Source organism: Brachycentrus maculatus, unplaced genomic scaffold, assembly GCF_059751285.1.
Source record: "Brachycentrus maculatus isolate JH-2025_06_01 unplaced genomic scaffold, ASM5975128v1 h1tg000847l, whole genome shotgun sequence".
In the NCBI taxonomy this organism is placed as follows: domain Eukaryota; kingdom Metazoa; phylum Arthropoda; class Insecta; order Trichoptera; family Brachycentridae; genus Brachycentrus; species Brachycentrus maculatus.
The window spans coordinates 175,259-197,186 of NW_028281574.1; the positions used below are offsets into that span (position 1 = coordinate 175,259).

Here is a 21,928-nt window from a genome sequence, read left to right on the forward strand (position 1 = left end):
CAGGTATTTCAAGTGGTGCATTATTTTTTGTTGTTGTTGTTTTATTTGCAGCAGTAAAACGGTGCAAACCGTGTGTCATTAAAATAATAATGATATTTTTATTATTTGAGATTTTTAATGCAAAATGCATTAATGCCTTTTCCCAGCAAAATGGCACTACATTATTAATCTAATAAGCGCGAAAAAGGGTAAGAAGAAGCTGTTATAGATTTAAGAAGACAATTAAACATTACGATTCCCTCAGATAAATACGATAGATGTTAAAATGGTATAAGGAAATGATGTAATGCTGAGATTAGCATTATCGATAAAATAAAGAAAGTTAAGTTGAGATCAAATCGAATAGAATTAAGTAAAGAAAGAATAATATTAGAATAGAATAACATACTTGTCAGACGAATGTAGTTGGTGATAGATGTAGAGGAAGACCAAGTAAATCTTGGAATAATCAAGTATTTCAAATATGTACTTGAATCACTGAGAATGTAAAAGAAAATGCATGAATATGTAAGAGGTAAAGATTGTTTGCAAAGGTTGTATACAGATTGGTGTGGCATTCTATTATCTATGCGGGGTAGCGGCATGATGGTTTGTCAGTTAGTTTTATATGAAAAAAAAACTAACAAACTAACTAACCATCACGCCGCTTCTCCGCTGGGGTAGGCAATAGAGTGCCACACCAATCTGTCCTTGCAAACATTCTTCGCCTCTTCCACGTTCATGCATCTCCTCATACATACCCGCCGATTGTTACGACTCCTAACCTGACCGCTTTCAAGTATTTGGCATACCTGATCGTGCCATGTTTTTCTCGGTCTTCCTCTGCTTTATTATATTCATACATTTATATATTTATATATATATATATATATATATATATATATATATATATATATATATATATATATATATATATATATATATATATATATATATATATATATATATATATATATATATATATATATATATATATATATATATATATATATATATATATATATATATATATATGTATATAAATATATATATATATATATGTATATATATATATATATATATATATATATATATATATATATATATATATATATATATATATATATATATATATATATATATATATATATATATATATATATATATATATATATATATATATTATATCCCTTGCAATTTTTTTTTGTCCTAGTCATAAGGCTTAAGAAAATTTAGTTCAATCAAATTATGATAATCTAGTAAAGTACGTTTGTAAATTGTTTATAAATTAAGAACTTAATTCGTTTATTTCTTTATAAATAAAAAAAAACAAAGAAAAACATTCCCGTGAGTTACAAAACTTATTTTGGTACAATTACGTAATAATCCCATTAGTACACAAGGATATTAGATGCAAGGATTAATAAATTGGACGGGATTGAATATGCTGGCACACCGCTCACCCCGGCTGCTGAACGCAGGTAAAACATCGATTAATTCAAGTCCTATGTGCACAGCAGTTTGGTAATGAGTTGCGGTAGAAGTTCACACATAATGGAGCAAGAAACACGAAGGTATACTATAACAGTGGTTCAATGATGTATAATGTACCCGGCTACCGTACCCGTCACACGTCACAACATTTATTCAGAGTACCTGTCCTTCGAACTAATTATTCGCGGAGTTCACCTATGTTCGAATGGCTAGTGAGTACAACTCATGTTTTAGCCAAGTTGACATTTTCAATTGCGGAAAATCTGTGCTGAAAAGTCAAGTTATGAGCATCAACATCACACACACACAAACACACACACACACTCACACCCTCTTACACACGTTACACATGCACATTTTCTCTTATAAATACGTGTTCATTTGCTAGATCTACACTAACTATTTTGTACTAATCTTTATGTTTCTGTGGTTAACTTTTATATAATTGGCTTGTTTAATGTATATGTCTGCCTCCGTAGTGTAATGGTCAGCACGCTCGGCTACCGTTCTGGAGGTCCTGGGTTCGATTCCCAAGGGGGGTAAAATAAATTTAAGTGATTTTTTCACTGTAATATTTATTCAATATTACCCAGGACTGTTACCTGAAGCGGAGGGCTGATCACCTTTCTTTCATGTGTAAACGATCAACATAACACTGCGTTTATATGACGCAGTGCCCTATGCACCATTGGGGTGCGGATAAGGGTTTTATTATTATTATTAATGTATATTCTTTTAATGTTTTGTTTTATATATCGCTCACTCCTCTCAATAACGTCATATTTCAAATATCGTCAATTTTCAGTTGTGCGTGTTTTTGGAATGATCAAAAAATGTACCATATCCCATCAAAAGCGGCATATTTTTAACTTAATATCTACCCGCTAGAGGTGTTGTTTTTGTATTTTGAAGAAAACGTGTTGTTTAATGAGAAAAAAAAAACATTCAGGTTTTAACTAAAAAGATCAGTTTGCACAGTAAAAAGTTCAATAAGTGGCTTTTTATTTATTTTAAAAACATTTTATTATATTTTTAAACTTTAAAAACGATCTGAAAAATCAAGTTTTTTGATATATGACGTTGTTGAAAGAAGTGAGCGATATGTTAGCGATATGTGGCAGCGCCATCTATTAAATGTTACAGCATCACACGTTACAGCTTCTGTCACTTACCAATAAAAATGTTTTTTTTTATTGCATTGTTGTTTCATATATGTTTACATTTCTAATATTTTCACAGGAATTGTGGAATAAAATGTGTATCTGAAATTTATGTATTTTATTTTCTTCATTTTACATTTAACGAGATTGAGTCACATTAATGGTTTGCTGAATACAGCTAGTTATTACTAAAATAAAATAAACTTCAAATCGAAGTACACAAATATAAAAAAAAAAACTACCATTGTATTTTCAAATATTTACTTTCTTTTTACTGACCGTTTGCGTCAAATCATTTCAAACACGGGTTGGTCTAAAATATTCATATATTCAGTACAAAACATCAGAAGTTCTCGTTAGTTCGTGATTCACGCGACAAAACGAGAGACGTTAAATGAGTACCCATTCAAACACATAATACAGATTTCCCAAAAATCACAATACAAATACGCCAACATCGCCCTGGCGGCGAAAAGCGGAACCCCAATATCCAAAATGGCGGACAAAGGACTTGTCCGATTGTTTCTCTCTATCCAACTGTTTTCTTTGTATTGGAAGGAAGCATTCTTTTTTATTATTATCTGTACGTGCCTTTATGGGGTGTTGTTTTAGTTTGTGGGAAACGCTCCCGTAATTGGATATAATAGACACGTTTGTGTTTATTTTGCAAGATGATTGAGGATAAGGGGATCAAGGAGAGCAAATTATTATTGAGGAGTTTTGTTTTTAATATATCACGGAATTTATAAGAGAAATAATAACCCAATAGAGTCAATATTAGCAATAATTTTTTTTTTTATTTTGTCCGCCTCCGTAGTGTAATCGGCTACCGTTCTGGAGGTCCCGGATTCGATTCCCAGGGGATATAATAATATAAGTAATTTTTTCACTGTAATATTTATTCAATATAACCCTGGACTAGTACCTGAAGCGGAAGGCTGATCACCTATCCTTCATGCGTAAACGATCGAGATAACACTGCGTTTATATAAAGCAGTGCCCTATGCACCATTGGGGTGCGGATAAGGGTTTTATTATTATATTTTATTATATTTTCATTGAATTCAACTTTGAATATATATTTATATAACATTATGTGGTTTATAAATACAGTATTTATTAGGTAAGTCCAAAAGTATATTCGTTTTGAAAAACACATCGCCAGTATTTTTTCAATATTATTTTGACATTTTTTGGTGGAACTGCATTTTATAAAATTAAATAATAACTAAACATTTTTTTCACATATTTCTAACTGACCAGTGACCGGGTTTATCGAAACCGTGATCGACACCAGTCTGATCATGTCGGTTACTATGAAACCCGGTCACTTGCAAATATAATTTATGTGGTAATAACTATATAGTTGTTATTTTATTACATAAAGAGTGTAAATAAAACACGGTTTATGATTTCAGTCAATGATGAATCATTCTCCATTGTATGAATTGCAGTACTTTTTTTTACAGTAAAGAAAGACACAAGCTGAAAGTCGTTTTTGTAAAGTTTTTCAAGCCGCGCCTTGCATTAATTATTATAATGAAATAACGGTTTCTTGATACATACCAATCTCCGGCGTTTTCTAATCAATATTGAGTTTTAATGACAAAATTGTTCGCTGTTAATAGCTGGATTGAAAGTGTAATTTTATTTTGACAGTTCATAATAAATGACCAAACACGAATATGCCTGAACTTATAAACTGGGTGATATTAAACTTGCATAGAATAATTCGATAATTTGATATAGTGAAAAATAGTAGAACATTTTTGCACATATTTTTACTCATAAGAAAAGAATCGTAAGCGATTATTTAACCGACTTTTAGTTCATAATGTTATTTATACAGTTATATAAAATGCTTTTTGAATCTATATATCAATACTTTACCTTCCTGAAATTTTTAATTTCTAGGATATTTTTTTTACATTAAAAGTAATTGTTTCATTTTGGACTTGTCTGTTGGTTTCAAAATGTAGTTCTTAAAAAATTTTTTTTTTTGGTAGAAAAATATTTTGTTAAAAACGACTTATTTAAAAGAAAATAAGTACATAAAGCAAGCTTTCTGATTCATTATAAAAGTTATTATGTTAATATTGCTTAGAACGCCATTTGGTCTGACTAGGTTGAGAAGCTCCTGCCTCGTTATTCACTGTTCATCGTGGATTTTGCAAATGTTTGGCACTGATGTCTAACAATGACGTGTTTTGTTTACATACCATAAGCTCTAACATTGCATTAGAGCCTTAAAACACCAGCGGCCACGAAAGCGACGATTTTGACGAATTTCAACCAAAAACAAAAAAAAAACATTCAAAACTAGTTAATTGATTTTTCATTTATTTTTAAGAGTTTTATTTTCAATTTTACATGATAAATACCACTATTTCTAAAAGTCTATGGTGAAAAAAATTTTTTTTTTTAATCAACTTTACGTGTTTCTATGCTATTAACATCATTATCAGAAAGGTACTGTTTATAAAGCTAAGCCTTAATTTGACAATCGTGCTCAAATTGTGTGAGAATTAAAACGCCAAGAATGAAGAAGGGTAGAAGCTGGTTCTTATTTTATTTTATCAATGGAGACATTGACAATAAAGGGAGGATTCAGTCATTGTTATATCATTAATCATAAATTTATTTTAACTTATATTTTTCTGTGGATTTCTTATAGTCATGAGAAAGGGTAGAAGGGAAAATTTAGTTATTGTCAAATTGTTAATCATGGATTTATAATTACTAATATTTCTTTGATTTTTTTTAATGTTTCAAATGTTGAATAAATAAAGATTTTTTATTGATATCTCGATATAAATGACGAAGAAAATGAAAACCTGGATTTTTACATTGCTTATGATTTATCATAGACTGGTTTAAGTGACCATTTGATAAACATGTAACATTCATCATTGTACCCATGATTGAAAAACACACACTAATAAAATCTCAGAAGTTATATTTATGATACAATTTAATAAAAAATCCATGTGCTACTTCATCAGCGATACCCATAGTTGAAATAAGTTGTTTTTCTTAAAAATAACAATCTTTACGAAAATGTATGTTAGATTCTCCCCAAATTAGTTTACATACTAATAGACGCCTGAAAATATCAATTTTATAAAGTTTTATTTTGACCAGTTGAATAAATTAAGGTTCTACATTTTCTAGTTATTTGACTTAAAAAAAACGATCCATACCTCGTACTGATGAGTATAAGTTTGACGCCTTACTTTCAAATTTATATGAATATATTTTTGCAACTGAGTTTTTCGTTTGTAGCAAGTAAAAATGTGAAATTGTCACTCTTTTTACATATTAGTTAACGATACTGGGATTTTTATTTTTTATTTATTTCATCATACACAAAATAACAATTTAGAACTTTGTGCCCTCACTGAGATTTCCCGTTACAAGGGAATTTTTTAAATGCACCCGGATTTACGATAAATAATGAATATTATGTAATTCAGCAGGGATAGGAAGAGAAAACAGAACGACACACTATTTTGTCTTTGAAAACATTATCTTTTTCTACATTTATACATTTTCTCACACATATCCCATCAATATTGATTTCAAATTAATACAAGTATCACCCCGATGTTTTAACGATGCTAAAAACGTTAAATCTCCTCCGTTTAAACAAATTACCATCAAATTTCCAAACCAAAATGCCTCCGAATTCTCTTTTAAAAAATCCTAATTAATTTGCTCGGAAAAGCTGATTGGAATCCCGAATAAGGTAATTCAAACTCATTGTGCTTTTTGTTTCGCATTAATGAGTGAAAATCAACGCTTCCCTTGACAATATAAAGTACAGCGCTATGTACACTTGAACATCCCTACAGAGGCTTTGTTTGCTTTGTCGAGTAGGTAGTGATAATGAATACAATGATGGATGGATTGTATAAACAAGTAATTGAACGATATGTAGCTGAATACATTTTGCCTTAACAATAAAACGTACGTTGTATATAATTATGCGACTTTTTTGAGCGTATCGTAAATTTTAGAGGTATTTAAAAATAGAAGAAGAGGAAAATTAGGAAAACTTAGCATTATCAAGTGCTTGGATGTGGACAGATCAGCTGTAGGAATAATCAGCGTGTGTGTATGAAGAAATGTATAGATGTTAAAAAATTCGAGTTATGTGTTCAAAAATATAGAGTAGGTACCTAGTCTGCCATTTTATTCTCTCTCCATACCCTTGTTTGAAGGAAAAAATCACTTCCAGGAAAACCTAAACTGTATCTTTATGAACTGATCAAATTATTCGATACTTGAAAGATTTTATTGATTTCATCTTTGCTATCTATCAAAATGATGTTATATATAGATAGATAACAATACTCGTAAAAAACACTTAAAATTGTTCAGGAATCAAAGAAAGTAATATTCCGATTTGTAGTTCGGTGTATGAATGAATTTCGAGCAGAAGCTCAAAGTCATATTAATTTGTGATTTATCATTTTTAAAATTTTCGTTTTTAACTGTTATTTTTTGTGAGTTATTTATTTTTTTACTCTTCATTTATTTTTCACCTATTTTTCTGGATTAAAAAAATATTACAATTATCTTGTGAAAGGTAAGTTGTAAACGAAAATTTAAAATAAAAATATAGTTTTTCATACCGGGCCTGAAAGTGTTAAAAATAATATCTTGAAAATAAGTGGTTATCACCTTCGGGTACGGCCAATGACGTCAGCAGGAAGTGCACGCACGCCGCGCCCGTGCCGTGGCCCACCAGCGTCACGTTGGTAGCGTCCCCCCCGAATACGGCGATGTTCTCCTGGATCCAGTGCAGCGCTGCGATCTGGTCCATCAGACCGTAGTTGGCCGGCGAGCGGGGGTAGTCGTCGGACTTGGGGTTCAAAAAACCTGTAAAGAAAAATTAATTGAATTAAAAATACAAAAAGAAGAATCAGCATATCAGGCAAGAGTCTTCGAGATAGAATAAGAAACGCCAGGGTCAGGGAAATATGCGCGATCGAAGATGTCGTTAGGTGGGGAAGGCAACGAAGGAGACAATGGTTTGCGTATGTGAGTAGGATGGAACCATCCAGACTCCTCCACATAGCACTGTACAGACGACTCCTGGGCAGACCACCAAAGAGATGGATCGACAGCTGGAAATCGACATCGCAGGAGGCTAATCCCTCTTTAAAACAGTCCACAAGGCCTATACCAAGAAGAAGAAGAAGAAAAATATAAAAACAATAGTCGAAATATGGAGTGGTGTTCTACCGGTTTTCGTAGCTAAGGTTGTTTGGTATTCCTCCTTAGGATTTTGGGTGGGTATAGAGCACTCTAGGTTGGCCTTTCGGTGCGGGTGGTTTCCCCTAGTAGGGTTACTACTTTTCAAACCTCTGTCACCCTGGCTATGAGAACATGGTGGCGGATTATACACACTAGTTAGTATCAACTGACATGCCTCGCTGACAGTGATAGGGACTTTGAAATCGTAAGTAATCAATATTTTTATTTTTGATCTCGAAAAGTATTTTCAGTTTAATATTCTCTTTTTGAATTTTTGTATATTTGTATACCTAAATTTTTATGGTAATATAGTATGATTTTTATATCTTTTATTATTTTACATTTGTAAGATTTAAAGGCAGATAGTTGTTATATAACTACCTCGTAATTAATAACATGTCAAAAGGTAAAATAAGGTGTTAAAGGAAGAAGTTAAAAAAATAGGAAAGGAATTGAGGCACAGAAAAATAAATAGGAATGATATGATTGACAGTAAAGTTTTCCAGGAAATATGAGTATAGTTACGTTTATCAGAAGTTTTTTTAAAGGTGATTCATCCTATAGTCTTACCATTTGAAAAAGAAACAAATACATTCAGAAAAAAAAAGGCGAGTAACGTTATCAAAGCTTTTTAAAATGAAAACTTAAATTTAATATGCTTTTTGAAAAATCGTTTTTCTCTTGAACTTTGGTAAAAAAAAAACCTTCTTATGCATAGGTTCTTATGGAATTTACAGCATCTTGATAGGCGCTGAAGATATATTCTACAAGATAAGAGAGGTCCTTGGACATATGTATAATGGAGGGTTAAGAAATAGGTATATGCAACATATTTGATCCTCAATTTTCCCTACAAAGGGACATTCTACCAATTTAATTACCTACCTGAATAGACGAAATATTTTGCTTGGAGGTGCTTGACTTAAAAAGTTTGAGAACCTGTGTTTCAGTGTCCTAACCAAATCTAAAAACAGGAAATAAACTGGAGCAGCGCCACGTAAGGTGAATTTTCACCGACTTGCAATAAGGACTAAATTGGTCTGCGGTCTCGGCTACGCCTCCCCTACTAACACGATAGATTTAATCAATTACCTCAACCATTTTATTTTAATTACGAATATTGTACGTGCCAAGGGAAAATGACCCAAAGGATTAATAAATATGATCATTTAGCATTATCATCAATATAATCATTTTCATAAAATGTACAAAAACATTTGTTTTTTAAGCAATTTAGAAAAAAGAGCAAAAAATAAATAAAACAGGCTTTAAAGATGTGACATGTGTTTTAAAAAGTTTTCTTAGAAACGTCACTAGGGATAGTCTATATCGAGGCATTCATAATTTATTTTTTATCACTCATAATTTATTTTTGATTATTTTTTTATTATATTATTAATTAATTAATTATTATCAATTATTTATTATTTATTATCAGCTACTTTATTATATTTGTCATTTACAGTATTAAAATTAGTCCATAGCTTTGGTGAGGTGACCATCACAATGCATTTATTGGGATCTAAATCAAAATTTGTGGAATTGTGTAATTGGCTACCTTTTTTCAATGAATGTAACTATTTTTAATTATACACTTTCACTTAATGTATACCTATACAATTCCCGAATAAATAAATAAAAATCCAAATAATTGAATATATATCATTTTACAATACGTTTTTTAACGTTTATAGAAAATAAAAACGTTGTTATAGTAAGGTACAAATGACTCTCAAATGTAGTTAAATGTGAGTTTATTTTGTTCAATTATCAAATAAAATAAATCCTCAGGCATACTAAAAACCATGTGTATTCACGATTAAAATAAAAAAAAAACTTTTGTCTTTGGTGTTCTTGAAATTATTTTTTTTTCTCATAAAACTGTCTAATGAAGTGTTTGTCACGTGTGGAATTAGGCCAATTTCATACTCGACGGTTAACATTATACAAACAAAACTGTTATACAACTCAACCGAAACACTATTAAACATTTAAATTGTTGAAGTTGTGACAGCGCTTCAAAGTGTTGTTCTTGGGAAAACTTGCTATTAAACTATCACGCGAAACGCCGTTTGGAAGGAATATGACATAATACATAAACACTGTTTATATTATTTACCTTGTTAAATATGTTATACATGCCTATCTGATATAACAGATATAATCATAGGTTTATTTGAAAAATAAATATCAAAATACGATTATTATGTCTTATTGATACTCACGATACCATAAAATGATTTTATCATTCAATCAATATGCTATTTAATTTGTACCACCTACTTTATTATTATCAGATACTAGATTATATACCCCACGGATGACATGTCAATTTATTCACGAAAGGTCTCTTGATTTAATATATTTTGATTATATACCATAAGTATAGAATAGGTGTCTGCGGAGAATTTGAGGCGTGCGGTGGTTTGACCGAGAAAGAGATAAGGCGTAGGACGCAGCAAATCTTGGGCACAACTGTCGTCAAGAAAAGGCGATTCAGTTGGCTTGGCCTCCTGAGAGCCTTAATCAAGCTTGCCTTTTTTATAAGGCATCAGCCTCGCGCCGCCCACGACGACCACTGCTAACAATTCGTCGGCAGTTCTCGTCAGAACTTCTGGACGCGGATCTGACTTGGGAGGATGCAAGGGAGCTGGCAGCCGACAGAAAAGACTGGTAAAAAAGTAAAAAATAATAATTAAATAACATATTCTTACTTTATTGACCCAGAATTGTAGTTTTTTACAAACTTAAAAGAATACATTTTGAAATTCTATGTTAATAAATTGTATTTGGTCGATGATTAAAATCATTAATCATTCTACATTAAATGAACAATCGTCGTAATTGTATTATTATTACACAAAATTATCCTATAAATCGTTTTAAAACGCGTGGCATTTATGAACAAAATAAAAATCAGTGTAATAAACCTCATCTCACGGTTAGTATCCTGTATAATACTGGATCCAATAAATAAATTTCATTTTACGGCCAAGTATAGACGTATATATCTGAAAACATTAAGGTTGTATTAATGGATTACTCTAACCCTTGAAGCCTCCTGCCTCTAAAGGGTAAATTTGTAAAGAATTCTGTTTGGGTGATTTTTATTACATCATCCATCAAATCTTTATTTTTCTTTTAAAAGTATACTCATCCTTTATTGTACACATCAACAATTTAACGACTTTAAATCTCTTACGACTTTACTGCATTAACATAATTTTTATATTAGCATTAAACAAATGCTTATAAATCTTAAATTCAGATACACAAATGGATGAGTAAATTCAATTCGTCAATATATAAATATTATCCATTTTTTTAAACAACTACAAAAAGAGTCCAGGGCCAATGCATGTATGTATATGAAATTTTAACAAATTTGTGCAAAGGGATGTTCCATAATGGGCAGAATGGTAAACATTACATAAGTATATAAAATGATCACTTAAGCCAACTAAATACCAAGTCGTAATCCCTGAGAGGGTCAGACTTACATCTTCTTTTCCTAGATAAAATGATAGATACTTCATTTCAGGTTAAAACACCTCTAAGTTGAACATTTTTTTGAATTGTGTTTCACTAAAATATAGCGTAATATTATTTTGATTGCTTTAGGGATTCAATACGACACAACATAAATAAAACTAGAAACCATATCAGTATTTACTCATTAATACACATTATCTCTCGAGTTTGTAGCGTAAACATCTGCAGATAGCAGAAAGCAAGGTTAGCAATAATTAACCAACAGCGCCCGACGGTGGGGGTGGTATTTGTCTTGGCAAGTTGTCCGTAAGTTAGTAAGCCGCCACAGCCTTCGTGATATTATAGAAAGCCTTGACGGAAATGCTCGCGCTGCAATTTCCTAGATACCTGAGCGTTTGCCAGCGGAAGTGGTAACTGTACTAAATTGTAACTGTAGGTTCTAAATTGTTATACGACCCCGCGAACTAGGGGTGGCGCCCGCAATAATGGAGACAGGAAATTCAGGATGCCAATTAGAGCCGGATTCCAGATAATGTGTGATCGGGGAGATGTTTTCCTGAATGAAATACACCTACAACACCATACAAATGCATGTTTTATTAATCTAAAACTTCAATATTCAGTAAAGATCAAATAAGATTTGAGACAGATCAATTTTAAAAGGAAAAACCATTTAAATGTTTTTAAAATTAACATATTATTAATTTAATAATTACTTAAATTTGGTTTAAATTTTAAACCAGTTTTCTTCCTGTTAAAATCTTAAGGATTGACAGTAAAATTTTCAAATTTTTAAAATACTCATACAGATTCACTAAATGTAAACTGTTTTTTTTATTGATTTAAAGCCATGTTCACTCTGTGGTATGGTAAAATAAATATATTCAGTGATAAAAAATCATAAAATTTACAATATTTTAAGTGTTTAAGGATTTTTATTCACAAATTCAGGAGATCACTTACTGATAATCATTTTATGAATATTACACAGTGTTTAAAGTGATAATATAAACATAGCAATGACAGGTCGTTAGCCATTAAAATTCCCAGACTTTTTTATTCCAGCTTCATAAAAAAGATTTCTTTATCTTTATTTCAATATATTTAAAAAAAATGAAATTGAAATTACCAAATTCAAAATTCCTGAAAGATATTATAAAAAAATCGCGTCATTGTAGTGTTCCAAAAAATAAACTAATTAATAATTTTTTTGTTAAAATCTATTTTTTTTAAGGATAAGGTATTTTTATTGTAATGACTATAAAATAAAAAGTTTTTTTTATGTTTTCAATATTTTATAGAAAATTTAATTATCGTGCCTCTCTTGTTACTCGAATTGATTAAAAAAAACGGTAATCTAAGAGATGCTTAATCAAGATAAATGACCGACATACTAATTTACCATCTAGAAAATATCTCAGAATTTTGCTAGAACAACAAAAAAGCAGAAATTGATTTTCTATCCAAATCCGAATACCGAGGAACATTAAAAATGATTCTGGGGAATTTCTCAAATTTAACGAAGCCCGCCAAATATCGCGAAACAAGATTTAAATTTCCAACGTCGATTCGAGTCTCGGAAGTAATTGGACGGAAGGAATTGAGCAATATGAACCAAAAAATTGAAACGGGAGCTTTAATACATCATTAAAGTGGAATAAATTTTGGAAAAGCATGAAGAATGTTTATTGATTTTATTTTGGTCGTTATTTGTGATTTGGCAACAACGAAAATTGAGAATATTACTCGAAACAATGGTTTCAATTTCTTACGTAATTGTCAAATCAAGATAGAATTCGAAATATTTTTGGCACGTTTTGACGTATTTTGAAAATCAGATATTATATCAATAATTTTGTTCCCCTAAAAATATGAGAAAGGAAGATTTATGTATCGTATAAAATTTGGAGTTGGCTAGAATTCTTCGGCCGCCTCCGTAGTGTAATGGTTAGGACGTTTAAATATAAAACTAAATCATTTAAAACCACAAAAGTTAACTTTTGAGTTAGTTAATGTGAACCCGATATATTGATATCCCATCATAGATGAAGAAAATTTTGAGAAAAGTGTGAGTATTTACATGGATTGTGACCTGTCATTGGCAGGTTTAAGTGATCATGGTTGACAACCACAATACTCGAATTTATATTTATCTTTCAATCGATACCATCTTTCACTTGCTAGTTCTCGGTACTGTCTATGTATGAGTTAAGTAAGTTTTTGTTTAAAATTAGCAAATACCACTGTGAAATGTTTCTTAATTCTTACCGAATTATCTTAACCTTAGTAAGAAGTCCTTGTATAAAGAGTATGTAAAATAATTCGGGGAGAATATTACTGATTTTTCATACTAATTTATTTGATGTTACACGTTTTAACATATTCAGTAAATGATTTTCTAAATAATCTTTTTCTTCTTCTTCTTACCTTTATCCGCATCCAATGGTGCATAGGGCATTTCATTGTATGGACACAGTGTTATTTTGATCGTTAGTCATATGAAGGCAAGGTGATCACTCTTGCGCTTCATGGAACCAGTCCAGGGTAATATTAAATAAATACTATAGTTTAGGATCACTGATATAGAATGTTTTTTTACCCCCCCCCCCCCCTGGGAATCGAGCCCAGGACCTCTGGTATGGTAGCAAAACGCGCTAACTATTACACCACGAAAACGGACAAAATAATACTGCATCAAAACGATTAATTGCCATATGGACCATTTAGAGTGGGTATGTAAGGGAATGAACTGTCTGAAAATAAATAATAAAAAAATGAGTTGCTTTTGTAAAAAAATTAAGTTTTTAAAAACCGTGACGTCATTTGAAATTTTCTATTCTAAAAATAACAGTGGTTAAATTAAGCCCAACAATGTTGGAAAGAAAACTAATGTTTTAATAAAATAAACTGTTCACCACCAAGACCACTAAAAAAAGTTAAATTGGAAATTCACATAGTAAATACAACTTCAGCTAATGAGTACCCGGTAGACCAACGTTACTCTGTACATTAAAACGTTTTTCTATAAATTTTACTAAACGTAAAAGAATAAATATTATTTGCTTATGTCGTTTTTCGAAGCAGCAATTTTGGGATTTTTCGTTTTATTGTATTCTTGTAAACATGTAGAATATATAATTGATACATATAAACAAACGTACACACACACACACACACACACACACACACACACACACACACACATATATATATTCGGCAAAACGATGTATGATAAATGTTCGAATGGTGAAATAAGGAAAGAATGCAAACATAACCGGTAAAATTAACGGAGGTATGTTGAGATAGTTTAGACACGTGGAACGAGTTGTCAAACAAATAAATGAGGCGAATGTAGTTAAAAATAGTAGCAGAAGAAAATAGAAAAAAACTTGGAATTTTTATTTAATTTTTTTTAAATTAACATTTATTTATATTACAATTTTACATATTTAGAACATTTTTTTTGCGGAGACTCACCAAGCCACCTTGTGTGTCTTGTCGGTGGAGTTCTTTTAATACATTTTTTATTGTTTTTGACGATTTTTTACCTAATATTCAAACAAAAAAGAGAGAAAAATTAAGAACATAAACATTTTACAATATTCATAATATTAACTGTTGATCATTTACCCATTCCTTTGTTTTGCCTTTGTTCCATATTTTATTTTGACCTCTAACATCCGTCGGCAACAAATTAAAAATGTTCGGAACGATATATGAAGTATGTCAAATACTTGAAAGTGATCAGGTCAAAAGTTCGAATAATAGGAGGGTATGTGTGAGAAGATGCATGAATTTAATGTAAAGAATGTTTTCAAAAACAGTTTTGTGGTTTTCTTTTCTCCCTGCCTACCCCTGCAGAGAAAGGGCGTAGTGGTTAGTTGATTAGTTATATAAATTTTTGATGGAAAATATAACACGGGGTCAGGTAACAATATTTTTAAAAGTATGATCAATTTCCTTGTAGAAAAGCTTGTTTTTATTATACTAGATCGATATCATTAGTGAAATCAAGATATTCTGTCGTTGTAATACTACAAATTTAAGTTTATTTTAAAATAAAATAGATGACAGCACTTTAAACTCACATGTGAAATATCAACTGATTTAAAATATACACCTTAAAAAATCATACTATAAAAGATAGTTCTTCATAGGCCGAACAATAAATGTAGCACTCTGTGAGAAGAGATTGCTTTACTCAGCCAAAAACAGGTCGTAAATATTTTAAAATACCCAGATTTCATTATACTAATATAAAATATGAAAAAAAATTATTATAACATTTCATTAAATATTTATACAAAAATTGTCATATAAAAAAATGGTATGGTGTATTTTATTTATATTACACATACATTTGTTTGTATTATTGATCTAGCGTTTTCTCTCAAACCCCTTCCTTTTCTGAAGATAAAACCGAATATTTTTTGGTCGGGGTTAGTTTTTACCCCAATCTTCGCCGCAAAAGCCTTCCTAACCCTGGCTTAACCCTGCTTAGGGATGGGAAATGTTGAAGACTAAAAGTGTTGGAAACCTGAGCCGATTAACAACCAAGGACATCTCTATGAACAAACATTGTTAAAACTTTCCCAAATGGTGCAATGCGAGAAGTAGGTACAAATAATGTACACTTTAAATATATAACTTATTTTAAATACAAATTAACAATTTCACTCGATATATAACGCTTTTATTCTTCTTCTTTTAATCATTTTCTGCACCCAATGGTGCATAGGTCACTGCATCAAATCGACCCAGTGTTATCTTGATCGTGAATTGCCTGAAGGCAAAGTAATCAAAGTTTATTAAATTTATCAATTTATTAATATATTTCACAAATAACATAATAACTAATAACAAAAATGTGCCCTCACCCGTATTCAGGGCGTATTTTACAATACTTAATAATAAAACTAAATGAAAGATAATTGCTTGTGATATTCAATCAAATACAAAATGGACGAAAGATGCGGTCTATTTCAGACCTATTTACGAGTTAGTCTTTGTACTTTTATGTAATGATATTGTGGATACTGGAAGCAGATTGAACAAATTTATCGCATAGTAATCAAAGTTATTTTGACTAAAAGAGGTGTGTGTTAGGTTTTGTTTGATGTATTTCTGTAATCTTACAAATTTGTTTAAGATCAATTAACGACAGTATGAAATACCATATAAGAAAAACGATATAAACATATATATATATATATATATATATATATATATATATATATATATATATATATATATATATATATATATATATAATATATATAATAAATCGGGTTTCAATTCAGCCCTTAAATTTGATGTATTTATGATTTCCATGAAAATTTTCAAAATTTTATGGAATAAAAAATGACAATTACTACAGCGTTAAACTGATTGACGCTTGCCTTGAGAAATTCAATATTTTTATCGTAGATTTTTACCAAATTACTCCCTTTTTCATCAGTGCTAAATATATTTTTTTCAATAGAGCAGTAAAAATGTACGACTCAATAGTATTCTTTTGACGTCTCCCTTCACATTTATATGCGGACATAATAAAAGGCGTGAGGGTTGAATGGCGGCTGATATCATTTTCGGACAAAGGGGAGTGTCGACAACCCGAAAAGCAATGGAATTCCAGGATCTGAATACTTCGGGGACTCTAATTCACGGTTCCTTTCTAAATAAGACGCTGTTGATTTATTATTTTTGTATCTTTTGAGCACTTCGATTTGTCTGAATGTAAATTTGGAGTATTTATTGCGAAAAGGATTTAGGTGTATTCATCTTAGTTATTGACTTTTTAGAGGAGTTTCGTTCCTTCTATATTAACAAAGAAAATCTACCAATCCATTAGTTTCAATGATTTATAATATTATTTTTGGATTTCTGAGAATCTTCTGAAAAAGGAAATTATTTCATTGAATCTCTAATTTTTTGATGCAATAAAGTCGAACACATAATAAATACATTATTGATTTGGCAGTAACTTACCGGTATATTTATATTCTTTTTTGACATCTCATCAAAGATGAAGAAGAATATGGAAGTCTGGGCATTTACGGAGTTGACGACCATCTTCTTCTTCATCTTTGATGAGATGTCAAAAAATAATATGAAATATACTCCTATAATTGGAGATAATCCAGATTTGTGAACAAGTATTTGGACACACTCTAAATGTTGTAAGTATATTATATATAATTTTAAATTGATTAATATTTTTATTTTTTAGTCCACCTTCGAAGTGTAATGGGTAGCACGCTCGACTACTCTACTGGAGGTTCCGGGTTCGATTGGACTGGGTAGAATTTCACTGATGTGATTGCTTTATACACTTGTGTAACTTTCTCCTTTTCTCCCCATTTTCGAACATCCATATAGAATTCATTCTCGAAAGATATACACGTATGCACTATTATGGAATTCCTTTGTATGATATTTATTACAATTTTGGCTGATGATGTGCCATCAGTTGAGAAATTTTAGAGTGTATGGCTTTTCCAAATCAAAAAATCTTGTTTTTTTGCAATTGTACTTTTATTCAATATTTTCATTGACATGAACATCATTTTCTTAAATTAATGCGACATTTGTTTTCAAAAAATCCAAGAAGGGATTATGGATATATAATTACCTTAAGGCGGAACTTATAAAAATGATAAAAATCATTTAAAGTAGTCCCAAAGAAAAATAAGTTCTGTTAATGCTTTTAAAAGACCCTAATCAACGTGTAGAATTATGAGAAAACAAAACAGTAGCTACACCTTTTTAGATTTTATTCCCGCATCTTACTATTGAAGTCCCCTAGGATATGTAATAAATTGCATAATTTAAAAAAAATAAGAAATTAATATGTTAAATGTTAAAATCAAACTCCGATCGATTTGGGTCTACAAATAGTACTCTATTTTAACGCCTTTAAAAACACGTAAAAATAAATTTGTGACATTCGTTTCGTTTAAAAATGCCATAATAAGGCGCAACACTGTCACCAAATTTATTTTTTAAGTGTTTTTTAACAATGAAATACAATTTAGTAGACTCAAAAAATCAGTGATTGATTTTATCATTTAATATGTAAATTCAAATGGAGTTTTACAAATGAAATGCCAATTTTATAAATTTTATCTGAAATAACGGTGTGCTGTTAATTTATTCATTTTACGTAAAGTTATGAAAAACGAAAATGAAAAAGGATTACTTATTTTTTTTTTACAAAAATGTTAATAAAATTAGTATATAACCACTCACCGAGATTTTCACGTCTACCGGTTATACCATAGCACCATAGCACCATAGCACCATAGGAGTGTGTAAATGGTGCTATGGTGGTGAAGGGTAGTATTGTTTGCATGCTGTGTTAGTGATTGTCCTGACGAAGAGACGGATACGTCTCGAAACCGGTAGACGTAAAAATCTCGGTGAGTGGTTACATACTAATTTTATTAACATTTTTGTAAAAAAATAAATAAGTAAAAATGACTAACCACAAAGTAAATGCTTTAAACATTAATAATATTGAAAAAAAGGATAATATTTTTGAAAAAAAATGTAGATCAATCCAAATCTAAGCTCAAAGCACGAAATATACTATAATTTATCAGAGGAAATGTGTGTGTTTTATCTAGTTACTGAAAAGTACGTGACCCCTCTGCGAATTTTAATTAGATATACATCCATCTTAAAATAAGTGAACCTTTATTCGTTTGTATCTATAAATTTTCTAATCGTATTTCTGACAAGGCTACAGAGTAGTACAACTTGTTTGTAATTTTCCATAATAAATAGACGCTGGAAACAAAACACCTCCGTAGGTAAACAACCCTTAAGCAAATAATACAAATTTAATTGAAAAGGGTCGTGGAAATAATTGAAAAGTTACGGCAGTACAGGCATTGTTTATTGATTGAATTAATATCAAAGTTGTTGAGGTTCTGTGTGGAATCGCAATTAATTATAGTAAGCCACGAGAACAGCGGTAGTAACGATCTCTTACTGACTAATAAATTTTATTAAGTTATTAAGTAAACCTTGTTTCTCTTCACTAAACTGCGTTTTTTAACTTTAAAATAAAAAAATAAAGTTTTAATTGGTGTTTCTTACATATGAACACCATGTTTGAAAATGGTGCAAAATGCATTGAAACCGTGTCGCAATACATTAAAAAAAAGTGATATATACTTGGCAAAAACATAAATTAAAGTCGGATTGTGGTCCCGTGGTAAGTATCGTCGACTCTTAAGTCGGAGTTTTCGGGTTCGAACAAAACTCTATTACAATTTGGTACCTATTTTAAATAATGAGTTACTTAATCTCACAGAAAAAGTGTGAAATTTAAGTTTGTTTGTAAATAACAAAACACAAATATTTCTCTTATTACAAAAAAAGGATACATATTACCACAATGTGACTGCTGAATCAATTGATAAAAAAAAGTAATATTGCACTTAAATATTAGTTAATTTTCACTATGTGTTGTAAAACTAACTAACTAACCATTTACGCAAGGGTAGGCTGAGAGAATAGAACGCCACACTATTCTTCACCTCTTCCACATTCAAGCACCTCATACACATTCGCCGATTGTTTAGATTTCTGTCCCGACCGATTTCAAGTATTTGATAGATGTCACCGACGAACTTATAAGACGAAAAAGATGTTTTCAAATGAAACCTAAATTCAACTTAATGAAATTCGAGTTATCTAATTGTCAATCTAAGTGTAGAATAGTAAATGTTATACAGAGAACAAATCGATCACTTAAACCAACTTATGACAGATCGCAAGCCATGAAATGTTCAGATATACATCTTTTTTTATATGAAAACAAAAGTTATTAATTTCAGTTGAGATATTCAAAATAAATATCGATATATTCAAAAGAAAAAAAAATCAAACCTCACAATTTAGTGCTTGAATTTGTTATTTTGTTTTGAGGTTATCATATTATTACTTCATGTGAAAAATGATCGATAAACTACTTACTTCCAAGGAATACATAATAAATATACATTCATATTTTATCCAGCTTAAAAGAGGAGATACGTTGATATTTACATGTACAGTATCGAACAGATTGATTGAAACAATTTTTTTTTCGTATTTTTAACATCCTGTAAAAAAATGTTTTGAGGGTGTTCCTCGTATTTTGGACCAAGGCTTCTTCTTTCAGTGACAGAGATGATGAATAGTTAGAAGTATCACCCAATTCTACTGAAAAAGATACTACCAGAGATATAAAAACGAAGGTCAAATGGTAATGGAATATTTCAGCAGGATTTAACCCCCTGTCACAAATCCAAAAAAAAAATAAAAATTTTCACACAAAAACAATAAACTGCGTTAGACTGGTCAAAATTTTGCCAGACATAAGCCTAATTGAAAGTGTATCGGCAATCTGTAAGAATCGGCTCTCCATAATTGATCGCACTGCGGTGGAAAAGCTCATTTTGTCCATGATTCAGGTATGGTTTGGAGACGAAAAAATGACATCCACGTGCCAAAATCTTATAAAATGGATGCCAAGAAGAGTAAAATCTTTGATTGAGCCCAAATAAGATCACATTAAATATTAATTTGAAATACAACAAATAAACAAAAGATTTTACAAAACTTTTTACGAAAAAAACAGTTTTGTTTCAATTAATCTGTTCGATACTGTATTTAGGTTATTCGGTAACGTATTTTGATGTGACGCGAGGAAACAACGTCACCCTGTGAATCTGGAATTCCTTTTTCGTCTGATAAAAAATGTACAAGAATGCCATAAAGAACGAATTCAGAAACATTAGGGCCACCTTTCGTTGCGCGTTTTTCGGGACGGCTGTAGTGTTTATTGCTCTGGGAATTGAAAAAAGTACGATACAATTTTTAAGGTCGGACTTTTACATGGATTATTGAAAGAGAAAAACGCGTATTCTGAAACAAACCCTTTTTTAATATGGTTTTTATTCTTATACAATTGCTAGCTAGAGATTTGGAAAAGATTTATGTTCAAATCTTTATATCAATATATTCTTCTCCTTCTTCTTGGTGTAGGCCTTGTTGCCTATTTTTAGAGGGATTAGCCTCTTGCGATGTCGATTCCCAGATGTCAATCCATCGTTTTGGTGGTCTGACCTGAAGTCGTCTACCTTGTGGGGGAGTCTGGATGGTTCCATTCTTCTCACACGCGCATACAATTGTCTTATTCGTTGCCCTCCCTTCATAACGACATCTTCGATCTCGCATATTTTTCTAATCCTTGTGTTACTTATACTATCCATTTATCAATATTCAAACGTGAAAAGTAAAAAAAATAAAACTGGGTTTAAAAAATACAACACGAATATATGATATGTGGTGATGAAAATAACAAAAAAATTGATATTTTAAATTAATTAAAACCTGTACCTAATTTGAATTTTTCTTCTAACCCTTGTTTGTACTTAAAGGTACGTAGGATACTGCAATAAATCAACACAGTGTTATCTTGATCGTATATTACACTAAGACAAGTTGATTAGTACTTTTCTTTGTGTACCAGTCCAGGGCGTTAAAAATTAATC

At 30.7% G+C, this 21,928-nt stretch overlaps 1 protein-coding gene across 1 annotated transcript in view; it reads right to left on the reverse strand.

Moving 5' to 3' along the window:
* LOC148300057 (neuroligin-4, X-linked-like) overlaps window positions 1-21,928 on the reverse strand; it is a gene marked incomplete at its 5' end in the record, with an annotated part of 100,433 nt that overhangs the window by 42,599 nt on the left and 35,906 nt on the right. The window contains one exon of the mRNA XM_088275329.1: window positions 7,317-7,514. Coding sequence (XP_088131455.1) covers window positions 7,317-7,514 — 198 coding nt within the window. The remainder of the gene's footprint in view (window positions 1-7,316; window positions 7,515-21,928) is intronic.